The sequence below is a fragment of the Scyliorhinus torazame genome, chromosome 3 (genome assembly GCF_047496885.1).
Source record: "Scyliorhinus torazame isolate Kashiwa2021f chromosome 3, sScyTor2.1, whole genome shotgun sequence".
NCBI classification, from domain to species: domain Eukaryota; kingdom Metazoa; phylum Chordata; class Chondrichthyes; order Carcharhiniformes; family Scyliorhinidae; genus Scyliorhinus; species Scyliorhinus torazame.
In genome coordinates, this window is record NC_092709.1 from 65599426 (window position 1) to 65623202 (window position 23777).

Sequence of the window (23777 nt, forward strand, 5' to 3'; positions counted from 1 at the left end):
TCCATCCCTGGGCCTTACACCAAGGAGACTCAAGACGGTATTCCAGTCCTTCTGAATCCCCCTCACCTGACACCAGTGCATCTTTTTAAAAAATAAATTTAGAGTACCCAATTATTTCTTTTTCCAATTAAGGGGCAATTTAGCATGACCAATCCACCTAAACTGCACATTTTTGGGTTGAGTGGGCGAAACCCCCGCAAACACAGGGAGAATGTGCAAACTCCACACGGACAGTGACCCAGAGCCGGGATCGAACCTGGGACCTCGGCGGCGTGAGGCTGCAGCACTAACCACTGCGCGACCGTGCTGCCCTACCAGTGCATCTTAAGGGCAGCAGGCAGAACAGGGTGAAACGGCAACAACTGTTTTACAGGCAAGTCGTCTGGGGCACTCAGATTCCAGGCCCTCAGAAGATGACCGTCAATGGCAGCAAAGGCACAGGGCACGAAGGCAGCAGGCTGCCTCCACCTGTTATGTGCATTCTGGGGACACACCGCGATGCAGCATTAGACCACGGAGGATCAAGAAGTTTCAGGAGTACTGAGTGGATGCTGGTGAGGTCACTATTCATAGCTAGGGGGAATATTCACCAGTAAAACATTTCACACCTGAAACATGTGAGGCCTGTGCCATTCTAATCTTCACAACAGGCCTGTCCACAGTGCCCAACCCCTGTCGTTGCCCCCCCGCCCCCCCCCCCCCCCCCCCCCCCCCCCCCCACCCCCCCACCCCACACCACCTGCTTCAATAATCTCAGAGTTTGTATGGGTGGGGAAGGTGCAAAAGGTAAAGAAGGCCCTGCTGCAGAGGCAGAGACAAAAAGGGGGTTTGGCATTACCGAACCTGGTACACCACTACGGGGCAGTAAACGTAGAGGTGGTGGGCAGCGCAGTGGTTAGCACTATTGCCTTACGGCACCGAGATCCCAGTTTTGATCCCAGCTCTGGGTCACTGTCCATCTGGAGTTTGCACATTCTCCCAGTGTTTGCGTGGGTTTCGCCCTCACACCACAAAGATGTGCAGGATAGGTGAATTGGTGACAGCCCCTCGACCGTTTGCCCCAGGGAAGTACACAGGGTGGGCCAATCAACTGTCAAGCAATGGAACCAACTGAGAAGGCACTCTAAATTAGAGGGGATGTCAGTGTTGACACCATTGTGTGGGAGCCACGGGTTTAAGCCAAGGGAGATAGATGGGATGTATAAAAGGTGGAAGGGAGTGGGGCTGAAGGAGGTGAGGTATCTGTACCTGGAAGGGCAATTTGCGGGTTTAGATGAGCCATGGGAAAGGTTTGAGTTTCCAGGAGGGAATGAGTTTAGGTACATGCAGGTACTGGGCTTCGTAAGAAAAGAGTGGAGGGCGTTTCCCAAGTTGCCGGGGTATATTCTGCTGGAGCAATTGCTGCTTCCAGATGAGCCTGGAAAGGACAGGATTGGAGCCATATACAGGTTACTTAGGGAGCAAGTAATGAGGATTAAGAGCAAGTGGGAGGAGGAGCTGGGGGGAGAGAAATAGATTGGGGTCTGTGGTGCGAGGCTATGCATAGGGTGAATGCTATTTCTTCTTGTGCACAGACGAGCCTGATCCAGTTTAAGACTATAGGCAGAGTGCACATGACTCGAGCACGAATAAGCGGGTTCTTTCGTGGGGTGGTTGACGTGTGAGGAAAATGTGGGCGAGGGCCGGCGAACCACGTGCACATGTTCTGGGGGTGTGAGAAGCTGGTACGGTACTGGAAAGTGGTGTTTGAGACATTATCCAAAATTATAGGGGTGGAGGTCAGGCCAGACTCAATGGTGGCAATCTTTGGGGTGCCGGAGCTGGTGGAGGGAAAAAATGCTGACGTTATAGCTTTTGCTTCTCTAATCACCCGGTGGAGGATTTTGTTAAATTGAAGGACAGACACGCCACCAGGAGTGACAGCCTGGCTGGGGGACTTGTATGATTTTCTACGTTTGGAAAAGATCAAATTTGATTTGTGGCGTGCGTGCGGGGGGGGTTGATGATTAAAATATTTACATATTCTGTATTTTCTAAATAGCTTCACTCTTACCTCAGCTGGTGTTCCCTCAAATTGGACAATGCTTCCATTCCATGAAGATAAGAATAAACAATTTCCAAATCCTGCAAAGTTAATAAAATATTTATTAGCTATTATTGTCAAAATTCATTTTCAGCTAATTATGAAAAGGATCAAATCTGACATTTTTTTCATAAAGTCTTGAAATGAAAGACTCACTCTTCAATAAATATACAGTAAGACAATGCCATTTGGTCTTTATGGGCTGCCCACATGCCTAAACTTCCCTTACAACTCTCAAAACCTGCTATTTCCACAAACCAAAACAACTTCCTTTGGAAACCATTTGCATCGTTTGCTTCAGTATTGCTCCTTGGTAACCATTCTATGTTTGGTTCCCTTTGTACAAAATCATTTTGTATGAATTCCCACTTCAAGAGTTTATTTTTAAAAAATATAATTGCAAGGTCGCTGTGGCGCCATTCAGCACCGGTCCACACAATGGCACCTAGGAGGGTCTCCACGGCCATTGGAGGTCCCTAGGTGGTCGGGCTCTGGGCAGGGTGGAATCCTGGCACTCCCGCTGTTCACTGAAATGTGCAAATCTGGATTGCACCCAGTGAGGGCAAGATCCAGATTGCGACACCTCACAGATCTCGTTAGATCCTGCAAGGAGCCCCGAGCGTCGCACATCTCACAAAAGACCTCTTGAAAGATTTAACAGCCTCATCACATCCCAAGTTAGGCACAAGAGGCCGTACAATCACGCCTTATATCAATGATTTGGACCAAATGTAATATTTCCAGGTTTAATGACAAAACCTGGTGGGAATGCAAGTTGTGAGGAAGATACAACGGGGTTTCAAGGAGATTTAGACAGACAAATGGAGTGTGCAAGAACATAGCAGATGGAATATCATATGGAAAAATGTGAAGTTATCCACTTTGGCAGGAAAACAGATATCCAGAACATTTCTTAAATGAGGAGAGATGGAACGTGCTGATGTCCAAAGGGACCAGGATGCTCTTGTTCATAAGTCATCGAAAGCCAACATGCAAGTGCAACAAGCATATGAGGGAGAAGGGAATACAGAGTTGTGCTGATTGAGATTAGATGACGAGGAATGGGAGGAGGCTCGAGTGAAGCGTAAAAACCAGCATGGTCTGGTTAAGCTGAAAGAATGTACAGCACTGAAAGGTCTTTGATGAACCTATACTCTAAAATTCACATAGACTTCAACCACTTCAGTATCATAACCCAATTTTTGTTTTCTATTCTGACTCTCTGTTTGTTCAACACTGTACCTAATTTGTCTTTTTCACTGTGATAAGTTTTCAACAATTCCCAAATCTATTTACTGATCAGCATTTACACAACTGTTCCATCCAACAGCTACTCCTTTACTTTGTTCCCATGCTTACGATTTGACATTTGTTATCGACTGACCTAGTTTAATGAAACATCCAAATCCTAAATTCAATTGAAATGTTAGTATTATTTTCTCTCCCTCCAATGTTGGTAACTTCTGGAAACCGGAGACCTTACTTTCTTCAGCTAATAAAAAGTTTAAACATTTCTCTTGATAACTATCTGCTTTTTAATGGTAAGTCCATTTTCTTTCAAGCATTCTATTCTATCCATGATTTTACCTTAATCTCCAAACTGAACTATCCCACAAAATTGATCTGAAAATAAGTATTTTCAAGTAGTTACGTTGGTCGGTGTATTCTTTTTCAATGATGTTTAATATATTATTTGCACATCCAAGGTTATTCGTGAGGAAAAAGTAACATTGCAAAGCCATTGATATGAAAATGTGTTTTTAAAAACTTGCTAAAAATGAGCATGATGAAACGCCTGTATTGTGTCATTAACATCTAAAGGCTTTTTATGGCCTTCTGCTTAGTTCTGAATTTCCATTCTGAATTGCTTGGGGACATTCTGCAACATTAACCAGTTCTATTTGAATAATGCCTTATATAAATAATACATGTATAAATGCATCATAAGACCATAAGACCTAGGAGCAGAAGTAAGGCCATTCGCCCCATCGGGTCCACTCCACCATTCAATCATGGCTGATTTCAACTCCATTTACCCGCTCTCTCTCCATAGCCCTTAATTCCTCGAGAAATCAATAATTTATCAACTTCTGTCTTAAAGACACTCAACGTCCCGGCCTCCACCGCCCTCTGTGGCAATGAATTCCACAGACCCACCACTCTCTGGCTGAAGAAATTTCTCCTCATCTCTGTTCTAAAGTGTCTCCCTTTTATTCTAAGGATGTGCCCCCGGGTCCTAGTCTCCCCTGCTAATGGAAACAACTTCCCTACGTCCACCCTTTCTAAGCCATTCATTATCTTGTAAGTTTCTATTAGATCTCCCCTCAACCTCCTAAACTCCAATGAATATAATCCCAGGGTCCTCAGACGTTCATCGTATGTTAGGCCTACCATTCCTGGGGATCATCCGTGTGAATCTCCGCTGGACCCGCTCCAGTGCCAGTATGTCCTTCCTGAGGTGTGGGGCCCAAAATTGCTCACAGTATTCTAAATGGGGCCTAACTAATGCTTTATAAAGCTTCAGAAGTACATCCCTGCTTTTATATTCCAAGCCTCTTGAGATAAATGACAACATTGCATTTGCTTTCTTAATTACGGACTCAACCTGCAAGTTTACCTTTAGAGAATCCTGGACTAGGACTCCCAAGTCCCTTTGCACTTCAGCATTATGAATTTTGTCACCATTTAGAAAATAGTCCATGCCTCTATTTTTTTCCCCAAAGTGCAAGACCTTGCACTTGCCCACGTTGAATTTCATCAGCCATTTCTTGGACCACTCTCCTAAACTGTCTAAATCTTTCTGCAGCCTCCCCACCTCCTCCATACTACCTGCCCCTCCACCTATCTTTGTATCATCGGCAAACTTAGCCAGAATGCCCCCAGTCCCGTCATCTAGATCGTTAATATATAAAGAGAACAGCTGTGGCCCCAACACTGAACCCTGCGGGACACCACTCGTCACCGGTTGCCATTCCGAAAAATAACCTTTTATCCCAACTCTCTGCCTTCTGCTGGACAGCCAATCGTCAATCCATGTTAGTACCTTGCCTCGAATACCATGGGCCCTTATTTTACTCAGCAGTCTCCCGTGAGGCACCTTATGAAAGGTCTTTTGGAAGTCAAGATAGATAACATCCATTGGCTCTCCTTGGTCTAACCTATTTGTTATCTCTTCAAAGAACTCTTAACAGGTTTGTCAGGCACGACCTCCCCTTACTAAATCCATGCTGACTTGTCCTAATCCGACCCTGCACTTCCAAGAATTTAGTAATCTCATCCTTAACAATGGGTTCTAGAATCTTGCTAACAACTGAGGTTAGGCTAATTGGCCTATAATTTTCCATCTTTTTCCTTGTTCCCTTCTTGAACAGGGGGGTTACAACAGCGATTTTCCAATCCTCTGGGACTTTCCCTGACTCCAGTGACTTTTGAAAGATCATAACTAACACCTCCACTATTTCTTCAGCTATCTCCTTTAGAACTCTAGATGTAGCCCATCTGGGCCTGGAGATTTATCTATTTGTAGACCTCTTAGTTTCTCTAGCACTTTCTCCTTTGTGATAGCTACCATATTCAACTCTGCCCCCTGACTCTCCTGAATTGTTGGGATATTACTCATGTCTTCTACTGTGAAGACTGACGCAAAGTACTCATTTAGTTCCTCAGCTATTTCCTGGTCTCCCATCACTAGATTACCAGCGTCATTTTGGAGCAGCCCAATGTCTACTTTTGCCTCCCGTTTGTTTTTAATGTATTTAAAGAAACTTTTACTATCATTCCTAATGTTACTGGCTAGCCTACCTTCATAATTGATCCTCTCTTTCCTTATTTCTCTCTTTGTTATCCTCTGTTTGTTTTTGTAGCCTTCCCAATCTTCTGACTTCCCACTACTCTTTGCCACATTATAGGCTTTCTCTTTTGCTTTGATGCATTCCCTAACTTCCTTTGTCAGACATGGCTGCCTAATCCCCCCTCTGATAACCTTTCTTTTCTTTGGGATGAACCTCTGTACTGTGTCCTCAATTACTCCCAGAAACTCCCAGAAATCATCATAAATAGATACTTTTGGTAATATAATTGTGTATCATTATAGTTTTAAAACTACAAAAAGGATGCCGTGCATTCTATCAATCAAATTTTCTCACTCCTCAGCCCTAACATCAAAGGAAAGGATGTACAGTCAAATACAAAAGGAGAGATTCCTTGTTTTAAGGAATCATTGGCAGAAATACATTTATCCCTCACTCTACATATACACAATCATCATATTCACCACCTGCACTATTTTTGAATTTCTTCCAATTATGCAAAGGCACAAGGAAACAATCTGAAAAGAAAGTGTTTGAATTTTGCAGTTTTGACAATGGAAATCTGGGGCAGCTGTAGAAAACTGTTGTGCAAACAAAGCTTTTTATTCAGTATATAAATTTTTATCTGAAACCGAGGCCAAGACACACACATGACCTAAGAACCTCCTGGCCTACAACATAAGCTTATCACTGCAAAGCTTGCAGCTGAATTCTAGGTCAAACATACTAAATCCCAGTTTTATATGGTGAGCATAAGGTTAGATACGTTGATGTTCACTTTGTTGTCAGTTATACCATACTAGAAATCGCACGGGTGCATGGAAGTTGGTCAGAATTTAAATGCAACATTTATGAATTGCTGCTTTAAAATTTTGAGTTATTAAAGACTGAAATGACAAGCAACCTGGCTTTGTGAAGTATAATCAATGTTGTAATGTAAATGTGGCAGCCAATTGGCAGACTAAATAATAATAATCTTTATTATTGTCACAAGTAGGCTTACATTAACACTGCAATAAAGTTACTGTGAAAAGCCCCTAGTCGCCACACTCCGGCACCTGTTTGGGTACACTGAAGGAGAATTCAGTTATGTGACCCTGACCAGATGATGTTTTCCTGATGTTGACTGAAGGATAAATATTAGCAAGACAGCTGAGTATAACTCCCCTGCTCCTCTTCAACATAATGCCATTGGATCCTTCACAACTACCCAAGCAGGCAGATGGGGTAGAGTTTCATCAACTGAGCCATGATTGACACATGAGGACATATAAAATCAGAGAATGGTTACAGCAGAGGAATCAGCTATTCAGTCCATTGTGCCTGTGCCAGATCTCTGGAACAGCAGTTAGCTATCCCACCTTGCCACCTTAGTTCTGCAAATCTTACTCTTTGGATAATTATCCCCGTGTTTTTCAAACTTTTTTTTTCCAGGGACCCATTTTTACCAACCGGCCAGCCTTCGGCACCCAACCTGGCCGACCTTCGCGGCCCACGCCAGCCGACCGGCACAACCCACCATTTTCTCTTACCTTGTTTGTGGCTGACAAAAATGGAGGAAATATTTTCGGGTCCCTTTGGCCCCAATGGTCCCTTTATCCCTTTGCCCCCCCCCCCCCGAACTTGAAAAGAACAGGCTGCGACCATATTTTTTAAAAATGCGGCCACATTGCGCATGCGTGCCCGATCATCGGGCACGCATGCGCAGTGCAGCCAAACTTGTTTAATCTGTTCCTGGCCATTTTGAAGGCCGCTCACAGCCGGCATTATTAAAAGCCGGCTGCTGCAGCTGTTGCACGCGGATTTGCGCGATCGGAAATGCTGCGACGGACGGCTCCGCAACCCTCCTGACACCCCCCCCCCCCGACCCACCCGCGGGTCACGCCCCTGAGTTTGACAATGCCGGAATTATCCAATACATATTTCTTTCAACAAAGATGCAACTATCCAGTTCTCTGGCACCACCCCAGAGTCTCAAGACGACTAAGAAATGGTAGCCAGTGCTTCTGCAATTTCCATTCTTAATTCCCTCAGTAGCCTTGGTGCATCTCGTTCGGTCCTGGTGACTTACCAACTTTAAGTATAGTAAAGCCTTTTTAATACCTTGTCTTTAGCATTTTTTATCCCATCCAGTATCTGAACCATCTCCCCTTTAAATGTGATTTAGCCGAGTCATCTTTCTTGATAAAGACAGGTGAAAAATACTTATTCGAAACTTCAGCCATGTCCTCTATCTCCATGCTTAAATCTCCCTAATCAGCTCCACTCCTTTTACCATCCTTCTGCTATTTATGTACCTATAAAATACTTCTGGATTCCTTATTTTGGGTAGCTGCCAGTCTCTTCTCATACTTTCACTTTGCTTCTCATTTTCTTTTCCGAGTACCTCCTAAGCCTGACTTTCCCTATTATTATTAACCTGACATCTATCTTGCATGTTCTCTTTTTCAGCTTCATCTATTCACAATCTCTTTCATCGTCCAGGGAGTTTTGGCTTTGTTTGTCCCACCTTTCCTTTCATGCATAGGTTATCTCAATTGAATCCGAATCATCTCCTCTTATAAAGGTAGCCTATTGTTCCATTCACGTTTTGCCTGCCATTCATGGATTCAAATTTCCCTGGACCAGATTTGTTGTCAGCTGACAACTGACCATTCTCCAATTCATTATTTTTAATCTCAATTGCTCTTTGTCCTATTCCATAGCTAATCTAAACGTTATGACACTATGGTCACTGTCTCTTAAATGTTGCTCGACTGAAACATGATCCACTTCATCCACCTTATTTCCTGGAACCAGATCCAGCAATGCCTCCTTTCTCATTGGACTGGAAACATATCGATCAAGAAAATTCTTCTGAACACACTTCGGAAACTCTTCCCCCCCCTGTCCTTTACACTATAATTGTCCTAATGTAGACTGGGATAGTAAATGTCCCTCATTACGGCTGCTCCATAGTTTTTGCACCTCTCTGTAATTTGTTCTTGTTTTTTTTCTTCCCCATCTTTCCTGAACACCCTGTATCCAGATTACCGAAAAGGTAGGATTGTGAGGTGCATTTCAACGGAGAGAAAAGTGGAGGTAGGGAAGTGAGAGAAAGTGATTCAGGGTGGAAATTCAAGAGCTTATAACCTTGGCAGCTGAATGTGCAGTTGCCAATGGTGGCAAAGGAAGTAAGTGATGCACAAGAGGCCAGAATTGGAGAATGCAGAATTCTCAGGTGGTTGCTTTTCTGGTGAAGATTACAAGTAACGAGCGGGAAGGCTGAAGAAATATAGGGACTTGAAAAAGTAAAATCAGAGCATTGGTGGACAAGGGACCAATCAATGTAGGTCAGCGAGTACTGGGGTCATGACTGAACAAGTATGCATGAATGCTTCGAAAGAGCACATTACCCATCCACAATCCCCCGCCTTATCCCCGTAACCCCACCTAGCCTACACAGCTTTGGACACCAAGCGGTAATTTAGCATGGCCAATCTACCTAACCTGTATATTTTTGGACTGTGGGAGGTAACCTAAACACTAGGAAGAAACCCACGCAGATACACGGAGAACATGCAAACTCCACACAGTCACCCAAGACCAGAATTGAACCCGGGTTCCTGGCGCTGAGGCAGCAGCACTAACCACTGTACCATGTACTGCTGAACTGCATAATCCATTTCTATAACAACATGGCATACCCGGGATTTTGCAGACAGAAATGTAAACCAATTACCTCCAATGTTGAACCTGTCCTTTGATCTGAAAAGTATATGGATACTTAAGATATTCCCTGTTTACCCATTTATTTCTAATCTTTCTTTGGTCTTGGATCCACATGGATAATGTAAACCCTTTGTAGTGATAGCTGTAATAATAATAATAATAATAATCTTTTTCACAAATAGACATTTTGTCTCCACAAAGGCTCAGTAAGAGGTCACTCATTGCTTAATGTTTTCACACTTCCATCTCAAACCTTAATAAATAAGCAGTCATCCTTTGAATTGCAATTACTTCAGGCCGATTTACCAGCTTCCCAAAGAGGTGCTTCAATTATCTTACATTTTGAAACTTCAAACCCCACTAAAGTTGTAAATCATATGAAAAATCAAATTTGGCATTTCTACAACAGGGAGCAAGAAGGGAAAGAGGATAGGCTTACATTTAAATAGCACTTCTCACAGCTTCAGAGCACCCTAAAGAGCTTTACAGCCAGTGAACCAGTGCCCTCTACCAACTAGAAGGGCAAGGTCAACAGATGTATGGGAACACCACCACCTGCAAGTTCCCCTCCAAGCCATATACCATCCTGACTTGGAACTATATTGTTGTTCCCTCTGTCACTGGATCAAAATCATTGAACTTCCTCCCTTACAGCACTGCAGATGTAGCTATACCACATGGACTGCCGTGATTAAAGGTCACGGCTCACCACTACATTCTCAAAGAAGATTAGCGATGGGCATCAAATGTTGGCCTAGCCAACAACACACTTATATCCTGTGAAAGACTTTAAAAAGTACTTTTTAATTATAGTCACTGCTTTATGAAATGTGGCAGTCAATTGACATCAAATTCTCATAAACAGCCATTTGATAATGACTAGATAATCAACTTGTGATGTATGCAATATAAAATATTAGCCAGGACACTGTGGAGAGCCCTCCTACTCTTCTTCCTTGATTCTACAGCAAAGCTAAGAGTGTAAAAGTGGCAATTTTCCATCAATTCACTGATCCCTCTAAGGTTTGCACTCAGCAGGGACTATAACATCCTCTGGAGGGGCGTAGAATCATCAGAACAACTTCTGAATTTCTGCATTATTCTGTGTGTACGTAGACTCCCAAAGTTACTGTCAGTTTCAGTGGAGTAATGATGGTAAGTGGACCATTAAAAGTGCGGTGTACCAAAGGTCAGTTTAACATTGACATTTAGCATGGGACAAGTGTTTTGTTGCCATCGAGATTAGTAAAGTTTACACGGAAACAAGTATTACTTAATGCTGTTCGTTTAACAGTTTAATATTTAACAAGCCTGCCTACATTTACACCATGAGTCACAGTCTGATCACCTACCAAGGACAAGGAGATTATATCATGTTGCCACCTAATCTATCACAATTCAGTTATGCTGTTTATGCCAGATTGCTGCACCTTGCTACGTTTATCTAAATATTAAAGACATTCAAAATACACTTCCAAAGAAAGATATTCAATTAAAACGTCATGATTTTCCTTATCTTTTCCAAGCTCTAGTTTCAAGATAATTAGAGTTGAATGAATCAAAAATATAAAACAATCTCCGATAGGGCTTCCATTTTCAATCACAAACATTTGCCAATTTTCTCATTTGTGTTTTTCAGGGAAACACAGCAGAGATGGCCCTTTTCTTTTACAACATTAAAATCTCATTGTCATTGTAATTTATTCTTGCAATGCCTCTGCATTGCAGTTACAGCTACAGCAGCACATACAGAACTCAGGCGCAAAGCATATTGTCTGCCTTCTGTCTCCTCCTAGTGGCTCACGAAAAACATACTTTTCTTAGGTGAACAGTAGGCAAAGCTTTTAGCACCATGCCACTAGAACGCTAGCACTGATGTTGATTAACAGTTCAGATAAATTACTATTCTCTTTGGGCTCTGAGCAAATTTTCACTTATGCCATTTCCTGCACATCGATTTGATTTTAATTTATAATCACAGCTTTTCAGACTGAAATTCGAGCTTTAAATTCAAGAATAACCAAGTTGGCTAAAAGATGAAGGTTTACAAAGGACAATGAAAATGACTTTTTTTTAATGCTCTTATTAACTAGCACTTATTAATACACTCCTCCCCTTGTCCTATGAATCAGATACCTCCAGGAGGTGAAAGTACACCCGCACTTGCTTAATGTTGTTTCGAGTTTATTCCAATGTCACCTTACAGTTTCTACATTTAACAACTTTGCTTCCTCAAATTTTGCAGAAAAGAAACTGGCTGGGTGCACACAGCACTGAGAGAATGTAGAAAAATTGTTATTTAATATATTTTATATTTATTTTGGCAATGTTATTTAAAAACCCTGACTTAAGATACATAGTACGAAGTCTTACAACACCAGGTTAAAGTCCTAGCTTTCGGAGCGCTGCTCCTTCCTCAGGTGAATGAAGAGGTCTGTTCCAGAAACACATATATAGACAAATTCAAAGATGCCAAACAATGCTAGGAATGCGACCATTAGCAGGTGATTAAATCTTTACAGATCCAGAGATGGGGTAACCCCAGATCATCGACATGGATACCACTATTACACGTGAGAACACCACCCACCAGGTACGCGGTACATACTCGTGCGACTCGGCCAACGTTGTCTACCTCATACGCTGCAGGAAAGGATGTCCCGAAGCGTGGTACATTGGCGAGACCATGCAGACGCTGCGACAACGAATGAACGGACATCGCGCAACAATCACCAGGCAGGAATGTTCCCTTCCAGTCGGGGAACACTTCAGCAGTCAAGGGCATTCAGCCTCTGATCTCCGGGTAAGCGTTCTCCAAGGCGGCCTTCAGGACCGCGACAACGCAGAATCGCCGAGCAGAAACTGATAGCCAAGTTCCGCACACATGAGTGCGGCCTCAACCGGGACCTGGGATTCATGTCACATTACATTCATCCCCCACCATCTGGCCTGCGAAATCCTACCAACTGTCCTGGCTTGAGACAATTCACACCTCTTTAACCTGGGGTTACCCCATCTCTGGATCTGTAAAGATTAATCACCTGCTAATGCTCGCATTCCTAGCATTGTTTGGCATCTTTGAATTTGTCTATATATGTGTTTCTGGATCAGACCTCTTCATTCACCTGAGGAAGGAGCAGCGCTCCGAAAGCTAGTGACATCGAAACAAACCTGTTGGGACTTTAACCTGGTGTTGTAAGACTTCGTACTGTGCTCACCCCAGTCCAACGCCGCATCTCCACATCATGTTTAAGATACATACAGGCAGTAGATCTGCTAAAACTGTGATTAAGGAGTCGTAAAAGTGTGCTAATCGGGACTTCCGGTAGGGGCCATGACCAGCTAGGTCGCATACATGGTAGCTCCCGCCGGGATCGGGTTTTGGCCCGTTAAATGGGGCGGTGGCGGCACTTGAAGGGCGGATACCAGTGTGGGAACGGACGCTGGAGAGGTTCCCCCCGGTGCTGTATGGAGGGAACCAGAAGCGGGGGCCGTCAAACGAGCAATTGCGGGGAAGAAAGCAGAGCGGGTCCGGGAGGACAAAATGGCGGCCGACGCAGATCAAGAAGCGTGGGCCCAGTGGGCGAGAGAGCAGCAAGACATTTGAGGAGCTGCTTCGTAGAACTGAAATCGGAGATGCTGGCCCTATGAAGGCCTCCATGGAAAAGATGGTGGAGGTTCAGAAGGTACAGGAGAAGGCGATCAAGAGGTGGAGAGGAAGGTGTCTGAGAATGAGGGACGAGATCCTGGGCCTGGCGTCAGGGTGGAGGCGCACGAGGCCCTACACATGGCAGGAGAGGCTGGATGACCTCGAATATAGTCTCGGAGTCACAACCTGCGGATCCCCTGGGCCTCCCTGAGGTGCGGAGGGAGCAGATGCGAGCACATATGTGACCGCAATGCTGGGGACGCTGATGGGCGCGGGGGCCTTCCCGGCGTCCCTTGGAACTGGACGGGGCGCATAGCGTCCTTGGGAGGAAGCTGAGGGCGAATTAACCACCGAGGGCGATGGTGATAAGGTTCCACCGTTTTACAGACAGGGAGCGTGTCCTGCGTTGGACAAAGCAGGAGCGGAGCAGTAAGTGGGAGAACGGCGAGATTCGCAGATACCAAGACTTGGGAGCTGAACTGGCGAGGAGGCGTGTGGGTTTCAACCGGGCTAAGGCGGTCCTCCACAGCAAAGGGGTGAAGTTCGGGCTCCTGCATCCGGCGAGAATTTGGGTAACGTACCAGGACAGGCACCATTATTTTGATATGCTGGATGAAGCGTGGACATTCATTAAGCACAAAAAGCTGACTTGGGCGAAGGGGCAGGTGCACGTGGGTAAAAATGCACTGGCAGAGTTGTGTAATCGGGGGTTGGGCCTGGTGTAAGATAGTTTGTAGAGTTTAAGTTGGTTTGCTTTTCTTTTCCTGTTTTTTGTTTCGGGGGCGGGGTAACGCCCGGGTTGCATTGTCCGGCGCACGGGAAGAATCCGGATGGCACTTGCCCTCTTACCCTGTGGGGGAGGGGGGGGGTTGGGGCCCGAAGTAGGAGACAAGAGTGAGTTTGGAGATAAGAGGCGGGAGCGGCCGGGGTCAGCAGACTCACGGAAGCGCAATGGAGGGGAAATCAGTGTTCAGCGGGTGCTTGGCAGGGGGGTGGGGGTGGGGGGAGGAAGAGAGCGGGGGACTGAGGAAAGGGGTGCTGCTTTGCTGACTGAAGGGGAGCCGGTTGTTGGGGGATAGATGGTGAGTCGGGCTGGAGCGGGGTGGGGGGGGGGGGGGGGGGGGGCCACGTGGCTAGCCAGCAAAAGCCCCCCCCCCCCCCCCCCCCCCAGGCTGATCATGTGGAATGTGAGGGGCTTGAACGGGGCCGGTCAAGAGGTCCCATGTGTTCTCGCATCTAACGGGGTTGAAGGCAGACGTGGACATGCTGCAGGAGACGCACATAAAACTCGCTGACCAGACGAGGTTAAGGAGGGGATGGGTGGGCCAGGTGTCCACTCGGGGCTAGACTCAAAGACCAGACAGGTGGCAATTCTGGTTCGTAAACGGGTGGCCTTTCAAGGCAGGGAGCATCGTGGCGGACAAGGGGGGTAGGTACATAATGGTGAGTGGCAAGTTACAGGGAGTCCGGGTGGTGTTGGTGAACGTGTATGCCCCGAACTGGGATGATGCAGAATTCATGAGGCGCATGTTGGGTAAAATTCCGGACTTGGAGTCAAGTAACTTGATCGGGGGGGGGAGACTTTAATACCGTCTTGGATCCGCGCTAGACCGGTCTAACTCCAGGTCGGGAAAGAGACCGCCGGCGGCCAGGGGCCCTGTGGGAGTTCATGGAGCAGATGGGGGCGTGGACCCATGGAGATTCGCGCGGCCAAGGGCAAAGGAGTTCTCCTTTTTCTCCCACGTTCATAAAGTCTACTCACGGATTGACTTTTTTGTGGCGAGCAGGGTGCTAATCCCGAGGGTGGAGGGGGTTGAGTATTCGGCCATTGCGGTCTCGGATCATGCCCCGCATTGGGTAGACCTTGTGACTGGGGGCGGAGTGGGGGCAGCGCCTCTCTGGGAGACTCGATGTGGGGCTGCTGGCGGATGTAGAGGTGTGTGGGCGGATAAGGAGGAGCATTCGGAACTATGTGATAATGAATGACACAGTGAGGTAACAGCGGCAGCAGTTTGGGAGGCTATGGAGGCGGTTATCAGAGGGAAGTTAATCTCTATTAGGTCCCACAGGCAGAAGAGGGAGAGGGTGGAGAGGGAGAGGCTGGTGAGAGAGATACTTAGGGTAGACAAGAAGTGCGCGGAGGCCACCCAAGGGTGGGCTACTAAAGGAGCGCCGGAGATTACAAGCGGAGTTCGATTTGCTGACCACAGGGAAGGCGGAGGCACAGTTGAAGGTGAAAGGGGCAGTCTGTTAGTATGGGGAGAAAGCAAGCAAGTAGGATGCTGGTGCACCAACTTCGCAGGAGGGAGGCGGCCAGGGAGATCGGGGGATCTCCGGTGAGGGATAAGGAAGGTAACACGGTGTTGAGCCCAGAGGGGATCAATGAAGTCTTCAAGGAGATTTATGGGAAGCTATACGAGTCAGAACCCCCGAGGCGAGGGGAAGGGATGAAGCAATTTATGGATTGATTGAGGTTCCCAAGGGTGGACGAGGATCGGGTGGAGGGACTGGGGGCCCCGATTGAGATGGAGGAGGTAATTAAGGGACTGGCAAGTATGCAGTCGGGCAAGGCCCCGGGTCCGGACGGCTTCCCTGTAGAATTTTATAAGAAGTTCTCGGAGCTACTGAGCTCACTCCTGCTAAGAACCTTTAACGAGACAAAGGAGAGGGGAACCCTCCTCCCAACAATGTCGCAGGCATTGATCTCGCTCATTTTGAAGAAGGCGAAGGATCCGCTTCAGTGTGGGTCCTACAGGCTGATATCGCTCCTGAATGTAGATGCCAAATTGCTGGCAGAAATTCTGGCCACCAGAATAGAGGACTGTGTCCCAGGAGTGATCGAGGAGGACCAGACGGGTTTCGTCAAGGGCAGGCAACTGAACACAAATGTGAGGAGGCGCCTGAATATTATTATGATGCCCTCGGAGGGAGGGGACGCAGAAGTAGTGGCTGCAATGGATGCGGAGAAGGCCTTTGACAGGGTGGAGTGGGAGTACCTGTGGGAAGTGTTAGGTAGATGGTAGATGTTGGATTCGGGGAGGGATTCATAGGGTGGGTCAAGCTACTGTATCAGGCCCCCGTAGCGAGTGTGTCCACGAATCGGCCGAGGTCGGAGTATTTCAGGTTGCACCGAGGGACGAGGCAGGGGTGCCCCCTGTCCCTCGTTACTATTTGCACTGGCAATTGAGCCGTTGGCCATAGCGCTTAGGACTTCAAGGAACTGGAGGGGGCTGGTTCTGGGGGGGGGGGGGGGGGGGGGGGGGGGGGGGGGGGGGGGAGGAGCACCGGGTTTCCCTCTACGTGGATGACCTGCTGTATATTTCGGACCCGATAGAGGGGATGGGGAGGTCATGCGGATCCTGGGGGACTTTGGGAGCTTCTGGGGGTACAAGTTGCACGTGGGGAAAAGTGAGCTGTTTGTAATCCACGCTAGGGGTCAGGAGGAAAGACTGGAGGAGCTCCCGCTCAAGATAGTGGAGAGGAGCTTTCGTTATTTAGGTATCCAAGTGGCTAGGAACTGGGATGCCCTACACAGGCTCAACTTATCTCCGCTTGTAGAGCAGATGGAGGGACACTTTAAAAGGTGGGACATGCTCCCCGCTTCGGGAAGAGTGCAGTCTGTGAAGATGACGGTTCTTCCCAGATTCCGGTTCGTTTTTCAGTGCCTTCCCATTTTCGTCCCCAAATCCTTTATCAAGCGGGTGAACAGGATTATCACGGGATTTGTGTGGGCAAATAAAACCCCGCGTGTCAAAAGTCTATTCCTGGGGCATTGCCGAACTTCTGAAGCTACTATTGGGCGGCTAATGTGGCCATGATTAGGAAATGGGCAATGGAGGCGGGGTCGGCGTGGGGGCGGCTGGAGGCGGCGTCATGCAAAGGCACCAGCCTAGGGGCACGATACACCACAAGCCCGGTGGTGTCGGCGGCACTGAGGGTCTGGGGTCAGTGGAGGAGGCACAGGAAGGTGGAGTTTGGACCCCGATAAGGAACAACCATAGATTTGCTCTGGGCAAGATAGACGGGGGGTTTTAAGGCTGGTATAGGGCAGGCATTAGATGGATGGGAGACCTGTTTATAGATGGGACCTTCCTTAGCTTGGAGGCGCTGGAGGAGAAGTTCGGCCTGACCCCGGGAAATGCTTTCAGATACCTCCAGGTGCGGGACTTTCTCAAAAAACAGGTGGGGACATTTCCGCTGCTACCCCCTCGAAGGATACAGGACAGGGTAGTGTCTGGCATCTGGGTAGGAGAGGGGAAGGTGTCGGATATATATATCAGGAGCTGCAGGAGGCGGAGGAAGCCTCACTGGAGGAGCTGAAGGGCAAGTGGGAGGAGGAGCTAGGCGAGGTGCTCGAGGAGGGCCTGTGGGCTGATACCCTGGGCAAGGTGAATTCATCCGCTTCATGTGCCAGGCTCAGTTTAATTCAGTTCAAGGTGGTGCACCGGGAGAATGAGCAAGTTTTATGGGATAGAGGACAGGTGCGCGAGATGTGCAGGGTGTCCGACGAACCATGTCCGTATGTTTTGGGCATGCCCGGCGTTGAAAGAATTCTGGCAGGGCTTTGCGAGGGCTATGTCCAGGATTTTGGACATGTGGGTGAAGTCGAGTCCAACAATAGCGATCTTTGGGGTGTCGGAGGATCCGGGAGTGCAGGAAGCGAAAGAGGCCGAGGTGGTGGCCTTTGCCTCACTGGTAGCCCAGAGACTGATCTTGTTAATGTGGAGGGACCCGAAACCCCCGAGCGTGGAGGCCTGGGTTGGTGACATGGCGGGGTTTCTCAGCCTGGAGCGAATAAAGTTTACCTGGAGAGAGTCCTTGATGGGGTTCTGAATTGTGTCATGAGAATGCCACTTTAAGAAATGTTTGTCTGCTCACGTTACTGCAGTGATGTCAGAGCGTGGGTGGAGCTGAGCTCTGGCTCTGCTTTTTAGTTTCACTTTGAGAAAAGCTTGGGTTTGTCTGTGTTTTTTTTTTGGTTTTGTTTCAGTGTTGGAGCTGCAGCCAGCCAAAGAATGTGTAATGTTGTTCTCTCTGCCATGTAAAGACTATCTCTTGATCATTTGGTGAATTCAGAGTGATAACAGTTCCCAGTAGTGAATTTAAGCTTGATGTGCTTCTGTTAAAAGGTTTTTTTTGTCTTATGGATGTTAAAAGGAAAGTTTAAGGATTACTTAGTGGTGTATTCTTTGGGGGTTGCATTTGAGTTGATGGTTGCCAAGACGTTCACTGTATGTTTTAAAAAGGTTAACTGGAGTTTAGAGAATAAACATTGTTTTGTTTTAAAAATTACTTTTCGATCTCTGCTGTACCACGCCTATAGAGTGGGCCGTGTGCTCCCCATACCACAATCTAGTAATGGTCGTGGGTCAGGTGAACTCCATGATACACTTTGGGGTTCTCTAAACCCTGGCCCATAACAAATTGGGGGCTCGTCCGGGATAAAAGTCTATCTATTGAATTGGCTTAGTGGACTTAAAGACAGTGAGGGGTGAGCATATTGTGGTTGCTTTTTAGGTGTGGTATTTCAGTTTAAGTAGAGACTGTGTTGTGGACAATGGCTCTTTCAGAGGCTCTGAAGTTTTTGGGGTTGGAGACGGTCACATGCAGTACCTTACGGACAGAGACTAAAAGCAGAATGTTAACATTGCAGTTACCATTACCTGACAAAATGCGAAAAGATTATGTAATTATAGTGGTGGCTAAGCATTTAAAATTGCCTGAGATACAGTCTGATTCATTGGAAATGGCAAAAATTCAGTTACAAATTAAACAAATGGAACATGAAAAAGAATTAAAGCAGCTTTGAATACGAAAGAGATAGAGAGGAACAAGAAAGAGGGAGAGAGGAAAAAGAAAGAGAGAGGAAAAAGAAAGAGAGAGAGGAAAAAGAAAGAGAGAGTTTGAACTTCAGAAAATGACCATCAAACATGACAGTCAGTTAAGATTGGCGGATTTAAAGAGAAATGTACAGTTTGACGATAGTGATGAGAATAAAGAGAAAGAGCGTCACAGTCGAAGGCTTGGTGAGGATCTATTAAAATATGTCCAAGCATTGCCAAGTTTTGACGAGGAGGTAGAAGCCTTTTTCATTTCATTTGAGGAAGTGGCTAAACAAATGAAATGGCCACAGGACATGTGGGTATTACTGATTCAAACAAAGCCGGTAGGTAGGGCGAGTGAAGTGTTTGCACCACTACCGGAGAAGGTATTTGGGACGTATGAGCAGGTGAAAAAATCCATCTTCGGTGCATATGAACTAGTGCCTGAAGCCTACAGACAAAGGTTTCAAAATTTAAGGAAAGAATTTGGTCAAACATACATGGAGTTTGAAAGGATCAAATTTTGATAGGTGGATAAGGGCTTTGAAAATAGACCAAACATATGAAGCTCTCAGAGAAATAATACTTTTGGAGGAGTTTAAAAATTCAATTCCTGATGTAGTGAGAACTCACGTGGAAGAGCAGAGGGGTAAAGCTGCAAGGTTAGCAGCAGAAATTGCAGATGATTATGAATTAGTTCATAAATCAAAGCTTTGTTTCCGACATCTGTTTCAGCCTGTAAGGGATAGAAACTGGGGACATGAGAAATACTCAAGTGGTAGAGGCAAAGGTGATCTGATGGGAGATAATAAGGAGAGTGTACCTGAGATTTTTTTTTTAAATCCAGGAGGGTGGAAAAGAAATGAAAAGTTTCAAATACTTTCACTGTAATAAACTAGGCCATGTAAAGTCACAGCGTTGGTGGTTGAAGAAAAGCACTCGGAAGGCTGATGTGGTAAAACAGGATAAGACAGTGGGGTTTGTTAAAGTGGTAAAGGAAAGCCCAAGTGAAGCAAAGGAGGTGCAAAAGATTGTACAGCCTAATGAAGAGGTGATTGACAAGAAGGTGCCAGATCTCTTTAAAGAATTTACTTGTGTGGGTGAAGTTTACTCATGTGTATCAGGAGGAGCAGGTAAAGAAGTCACAATTTTAAGAGATACGGGAGCTAGTCAATCTTTAATGGTAAGAGATGAAGAGTTATGTAGTTTGGGAAGAACATTGCCAGAAAAGGTGGTAATATGTGGCATTTAGGGTGAGAGGAGCAGTGTTCCATTATATAAGGTAAGGTTGAAAAGTCCAGTGAAGAGTGGTGAAGTGGTAGCAGGAGTAATAGAGAAGCACAATTGCTTCACAGCTCCAGGGTCCCAGGTTCGATTCTGGCCTGGGTCACTGTCTGTGCGGAGTCTGCACATCCTCCCAGTGTGTGCGTAGGTTTCCTCCGGGTGCTCCGGTTTCCTCCCACAGTCCAAAGATGTGCAGGTTAGGTGGATTGGCCATGATAAATTGCCCTCAGTGTTGGGTGGGGTATACTGGGTTATGGGGATCGGGTGGAGGTGTTGACCTTGGGTAGGGTGTTCTTTCCAAGAACCGGTGCAGACTCGATGGGCCAAATGGCCTCCTTCTGCACTGTAAATTCTATGAATTATATAAGGTAAGGTTGGAAAGTCCAGTGAGGAGTGGTGAAGTGGCAGTAGGAGTAATAGATAAACTATCTTGTCCAGGAATACAGTTTATCTTGGGTAATGATATAGCTGGATCGCAGGTAGGAGTGATGCCTACTGTGGTTGATAAGCCAGTGGAAAATCAGACAACTGAAGTGTTGAAGGAGAATATCCTGGGATTTTTCCAGATTGTGTAGTAACAAGGTCGCAAAGTCACAAGTTAAGACAAGAGGAGAAATCAAAGAGTGAAGATGAAGTTGAAGTTGAAGTGCAATTATCAGAAACGATTTTTGATCAGATGGTTGAAAAAGAACAGGTGGAGGATGAGGCGGATATTTTTAGTTCAGGAAAATTGGCGGAGTTACAACAGAAAGATGTAGAAATCAAACGGATGTATCAGAAAGCATATACGGAAGAGGAATCTGAATGTATACCAGAGTGTTATTACCATAAAAGTAATGCCTTGATGAGAAAATGGAGACCTTTACATATGTAGGCGGATGAAAAGTGGGCAGAAGTTCATCAAGTAGTATTGCCGGTACGGTATAGAAAGGAGGTGTTGCGAGTTGCACATGAGGTACCAGTGGGAGGTCATTTGGGAATAAGGAAAACACAAGCTAAAATCCAAAAACATTTTTATTGGCCTGGTCGACATAAAGATATAGTTAAATTTTGTCAATCATGTTACACATGTCAAGTGATAGGGAAACCTCAAGCAGTGATTAAACCAGCACCCCTAATACCCATTCCAGCATTTGAGGAACCTTTTACAAGGGTCCTAATTGATTGCATAGGACCGCTTCTGAAAACAAAAAGTGGGAATCAATATCTTTTGACAATAATGGATGTGTCTACTAGGTTTCCAGAGGCCATTCCAGTACGTAATATTACAGCTAAAAAGATTGTGGGGGAGTTACTTAAATTCTTTACTAGATATGGACTACCCACAGAAATGCAATCGATCAAGGACCAATTTTGCCTCAAGGTTATTCAAAGAAGTTATGGAGAGCTTCGGAATAAAACAATTTAAATCAACTGCATACCATCCAGAATCGCAGGGAGCGTTAGAAAGATGGCATCAGACATTAAAGATAATGTTGAGGGCTTATTGTCATGATCATCCAGAGGATTGGGATAAAGGAATTCCATTCGTACTGTTTGCAATTAGGGATGCACCTAATGAGTCAACCAAATTCAGCCCCTTTGAATTAATTTTTGGTCATGAGTAGGAGGACCACTTAAATTGATTAAGGAAAAATTGGTGAGTGAGAAATCGGAAATTACATTTTTGGATTAAGTGTCAAATTTTAGGGAACGATTAAATCGAGCCGGTGAATTGGCTAGACAACATTTAAAAGTTGCACAAAATGTGATGAAACGGGTAGTGGACAAGAAATCCAAAGTTCGTAGTTTTGTCAGTGGAGATAAAGTTTTAGTATTGTTACCAGTGGTTGGTGAACCTTTAAAAGCAAGGTTTTGTGGACCTTATCAGATTGAAAGGAAATTAAGTGAGTTGAATTATGTGGTAAAAACGACAGATAAAATACTCACCGAGTGCGTCATGTGAATATGCTTAAAAGCTACTTTGAAAGAGGAGAGAAAAAGGAGGAGGTTTTAATGATTCTAACTCAAAGTGACAAACCAAATCCAGATGACTGTGAATTTGATATACCTCAAATTAAATTGGAAAACGAGGGTGTTCTTAAAAATTGGGATAAATTGTTGAGTTACCTTCCAAAGGAAAAACGGACAGACCTGAAAGAGTTACTGATATCACATGGGCAAGTTTGTAGAGATAAATTGGGAAGTACTAAAATGGCTATACATGATTTAGATGTGGGAAATGCTGATCCAATCAAACAACATCCATATAGACTTAACCCTTTAAAATTGGCACAGGTTAAGAAAGAGATTGAGAGTATGCTTAAAAATGGCATAATCGAAGTGGGTTGCAGCCAATGGAGCTCACCCATAGTGATGGTACCTAAACCAGACGGTACCCAACGGTTGTGTGTGGACTATAGAAAGGTTAATGCAGTTACAAGAACGGACTCTTATCCTTTCTCACATTTGGAGGATTGCATTGAGAAAGTGGGACAATCAGGTTTCATTTCCAAACTGGATTTACTTAAAGGTTACTGGCAGGTACCTTTATCCGAAAGGGCGAAGGAGATTTCAGTTTTAGTGACTCCAGATGCTACACACCAATGCAAAGTTATGCCATTTGGCATGAAAAACGCCCCAGCCACATTTCAAAGGTTAACTAACAATGTTGTTTCAGGATTACCCAATTGTGCGGTCTACATCGACAATCGGGTAATTTTTAGCTAGACATGGACAGAACATTTGAAACATCTGATGGAGTTATTCGATCGACTTCAGGAGGCGGGTTTGGTGGTAAACCTAGGCAAAAGTGAATTTGGAAAAGCCCAAGTCACTTTCCTTGGCCATACAATCGGACAGGGTCAAATGGTCCAACAGGATGTGGAACCAAAAGTTATTGGGGAGTTTCCAATACCCTCACAAAAAAGGTAATAATGCGATTTCTTGGCATGAGTGGATTTGATCGAACATTTGTGAAAAATATTTGTAGCGTGGTTGCTCCACTAATGGACTTTTTTTAGTTCAGGAAAATTGGTGGAAACGTCGGAAATTTCAGTGGACAGCGGAGTTTCAACAGGCATTTGACTGCCTGAAAGCTGTGATAACCAATGCTCCTTTGCTGGAGAATTACATGGGACTCTGTGATCAGACTGAACTAAAGTATCTGACTTTAAAGAGACATGCCGAGGCGTAAATAAATGGATGCATCGTGCAGAGACCTTCTTGTTCAAAGAGACTGTCAATCGAGAGGGATTCCAGTTGAAGGGAGAAGAACAAAAATGGACTATATTATTATACCTGTTTCCGTGCGTTATTTATTTTTTTTTAAAACAAAAAAGTATATTTAATGTGCATTTCTTGAAGGATAGTGAAAAAGTTAAAAATGAAACCATCTTGAAGTTGATAGTTTATTTATTTTTTCTTGGGGGGTTGTGTTA

The 23777-nt window shown here is 45.4% G+C and overlaps 1 protein-coding gene across 6 annotated transcripts in view; it reads right to left on the minus strand.

Annotated features, from left to right (window-relative positions):
• rapgef2b (Rap guanine nucleotide exchange factor 2b) overlaps positions 1 to 2121 on the minus strand; it is a 508586-nt gene extending 506465 nt beyond the window's left edge. For all 6 annotated transcript variants that reach the window (XM_072495765.1, XM_072495762.1, XM_072495767.1 and 3 more), the window contains exon 1: positions 2054 to 2121. In XM_072495765.1, the coding sequence (XP_072351866.1) occupies positions 2054 to 2091 (38 nt within the window). In that variant the 5' untranslated portion in view covers positions 2092 to 2121. The remainder of the gene's footprint in view (positions 1 to 2053) is intronic.
• Positions 2122 to 23777: the final 21656 nt, after the last annotated feature.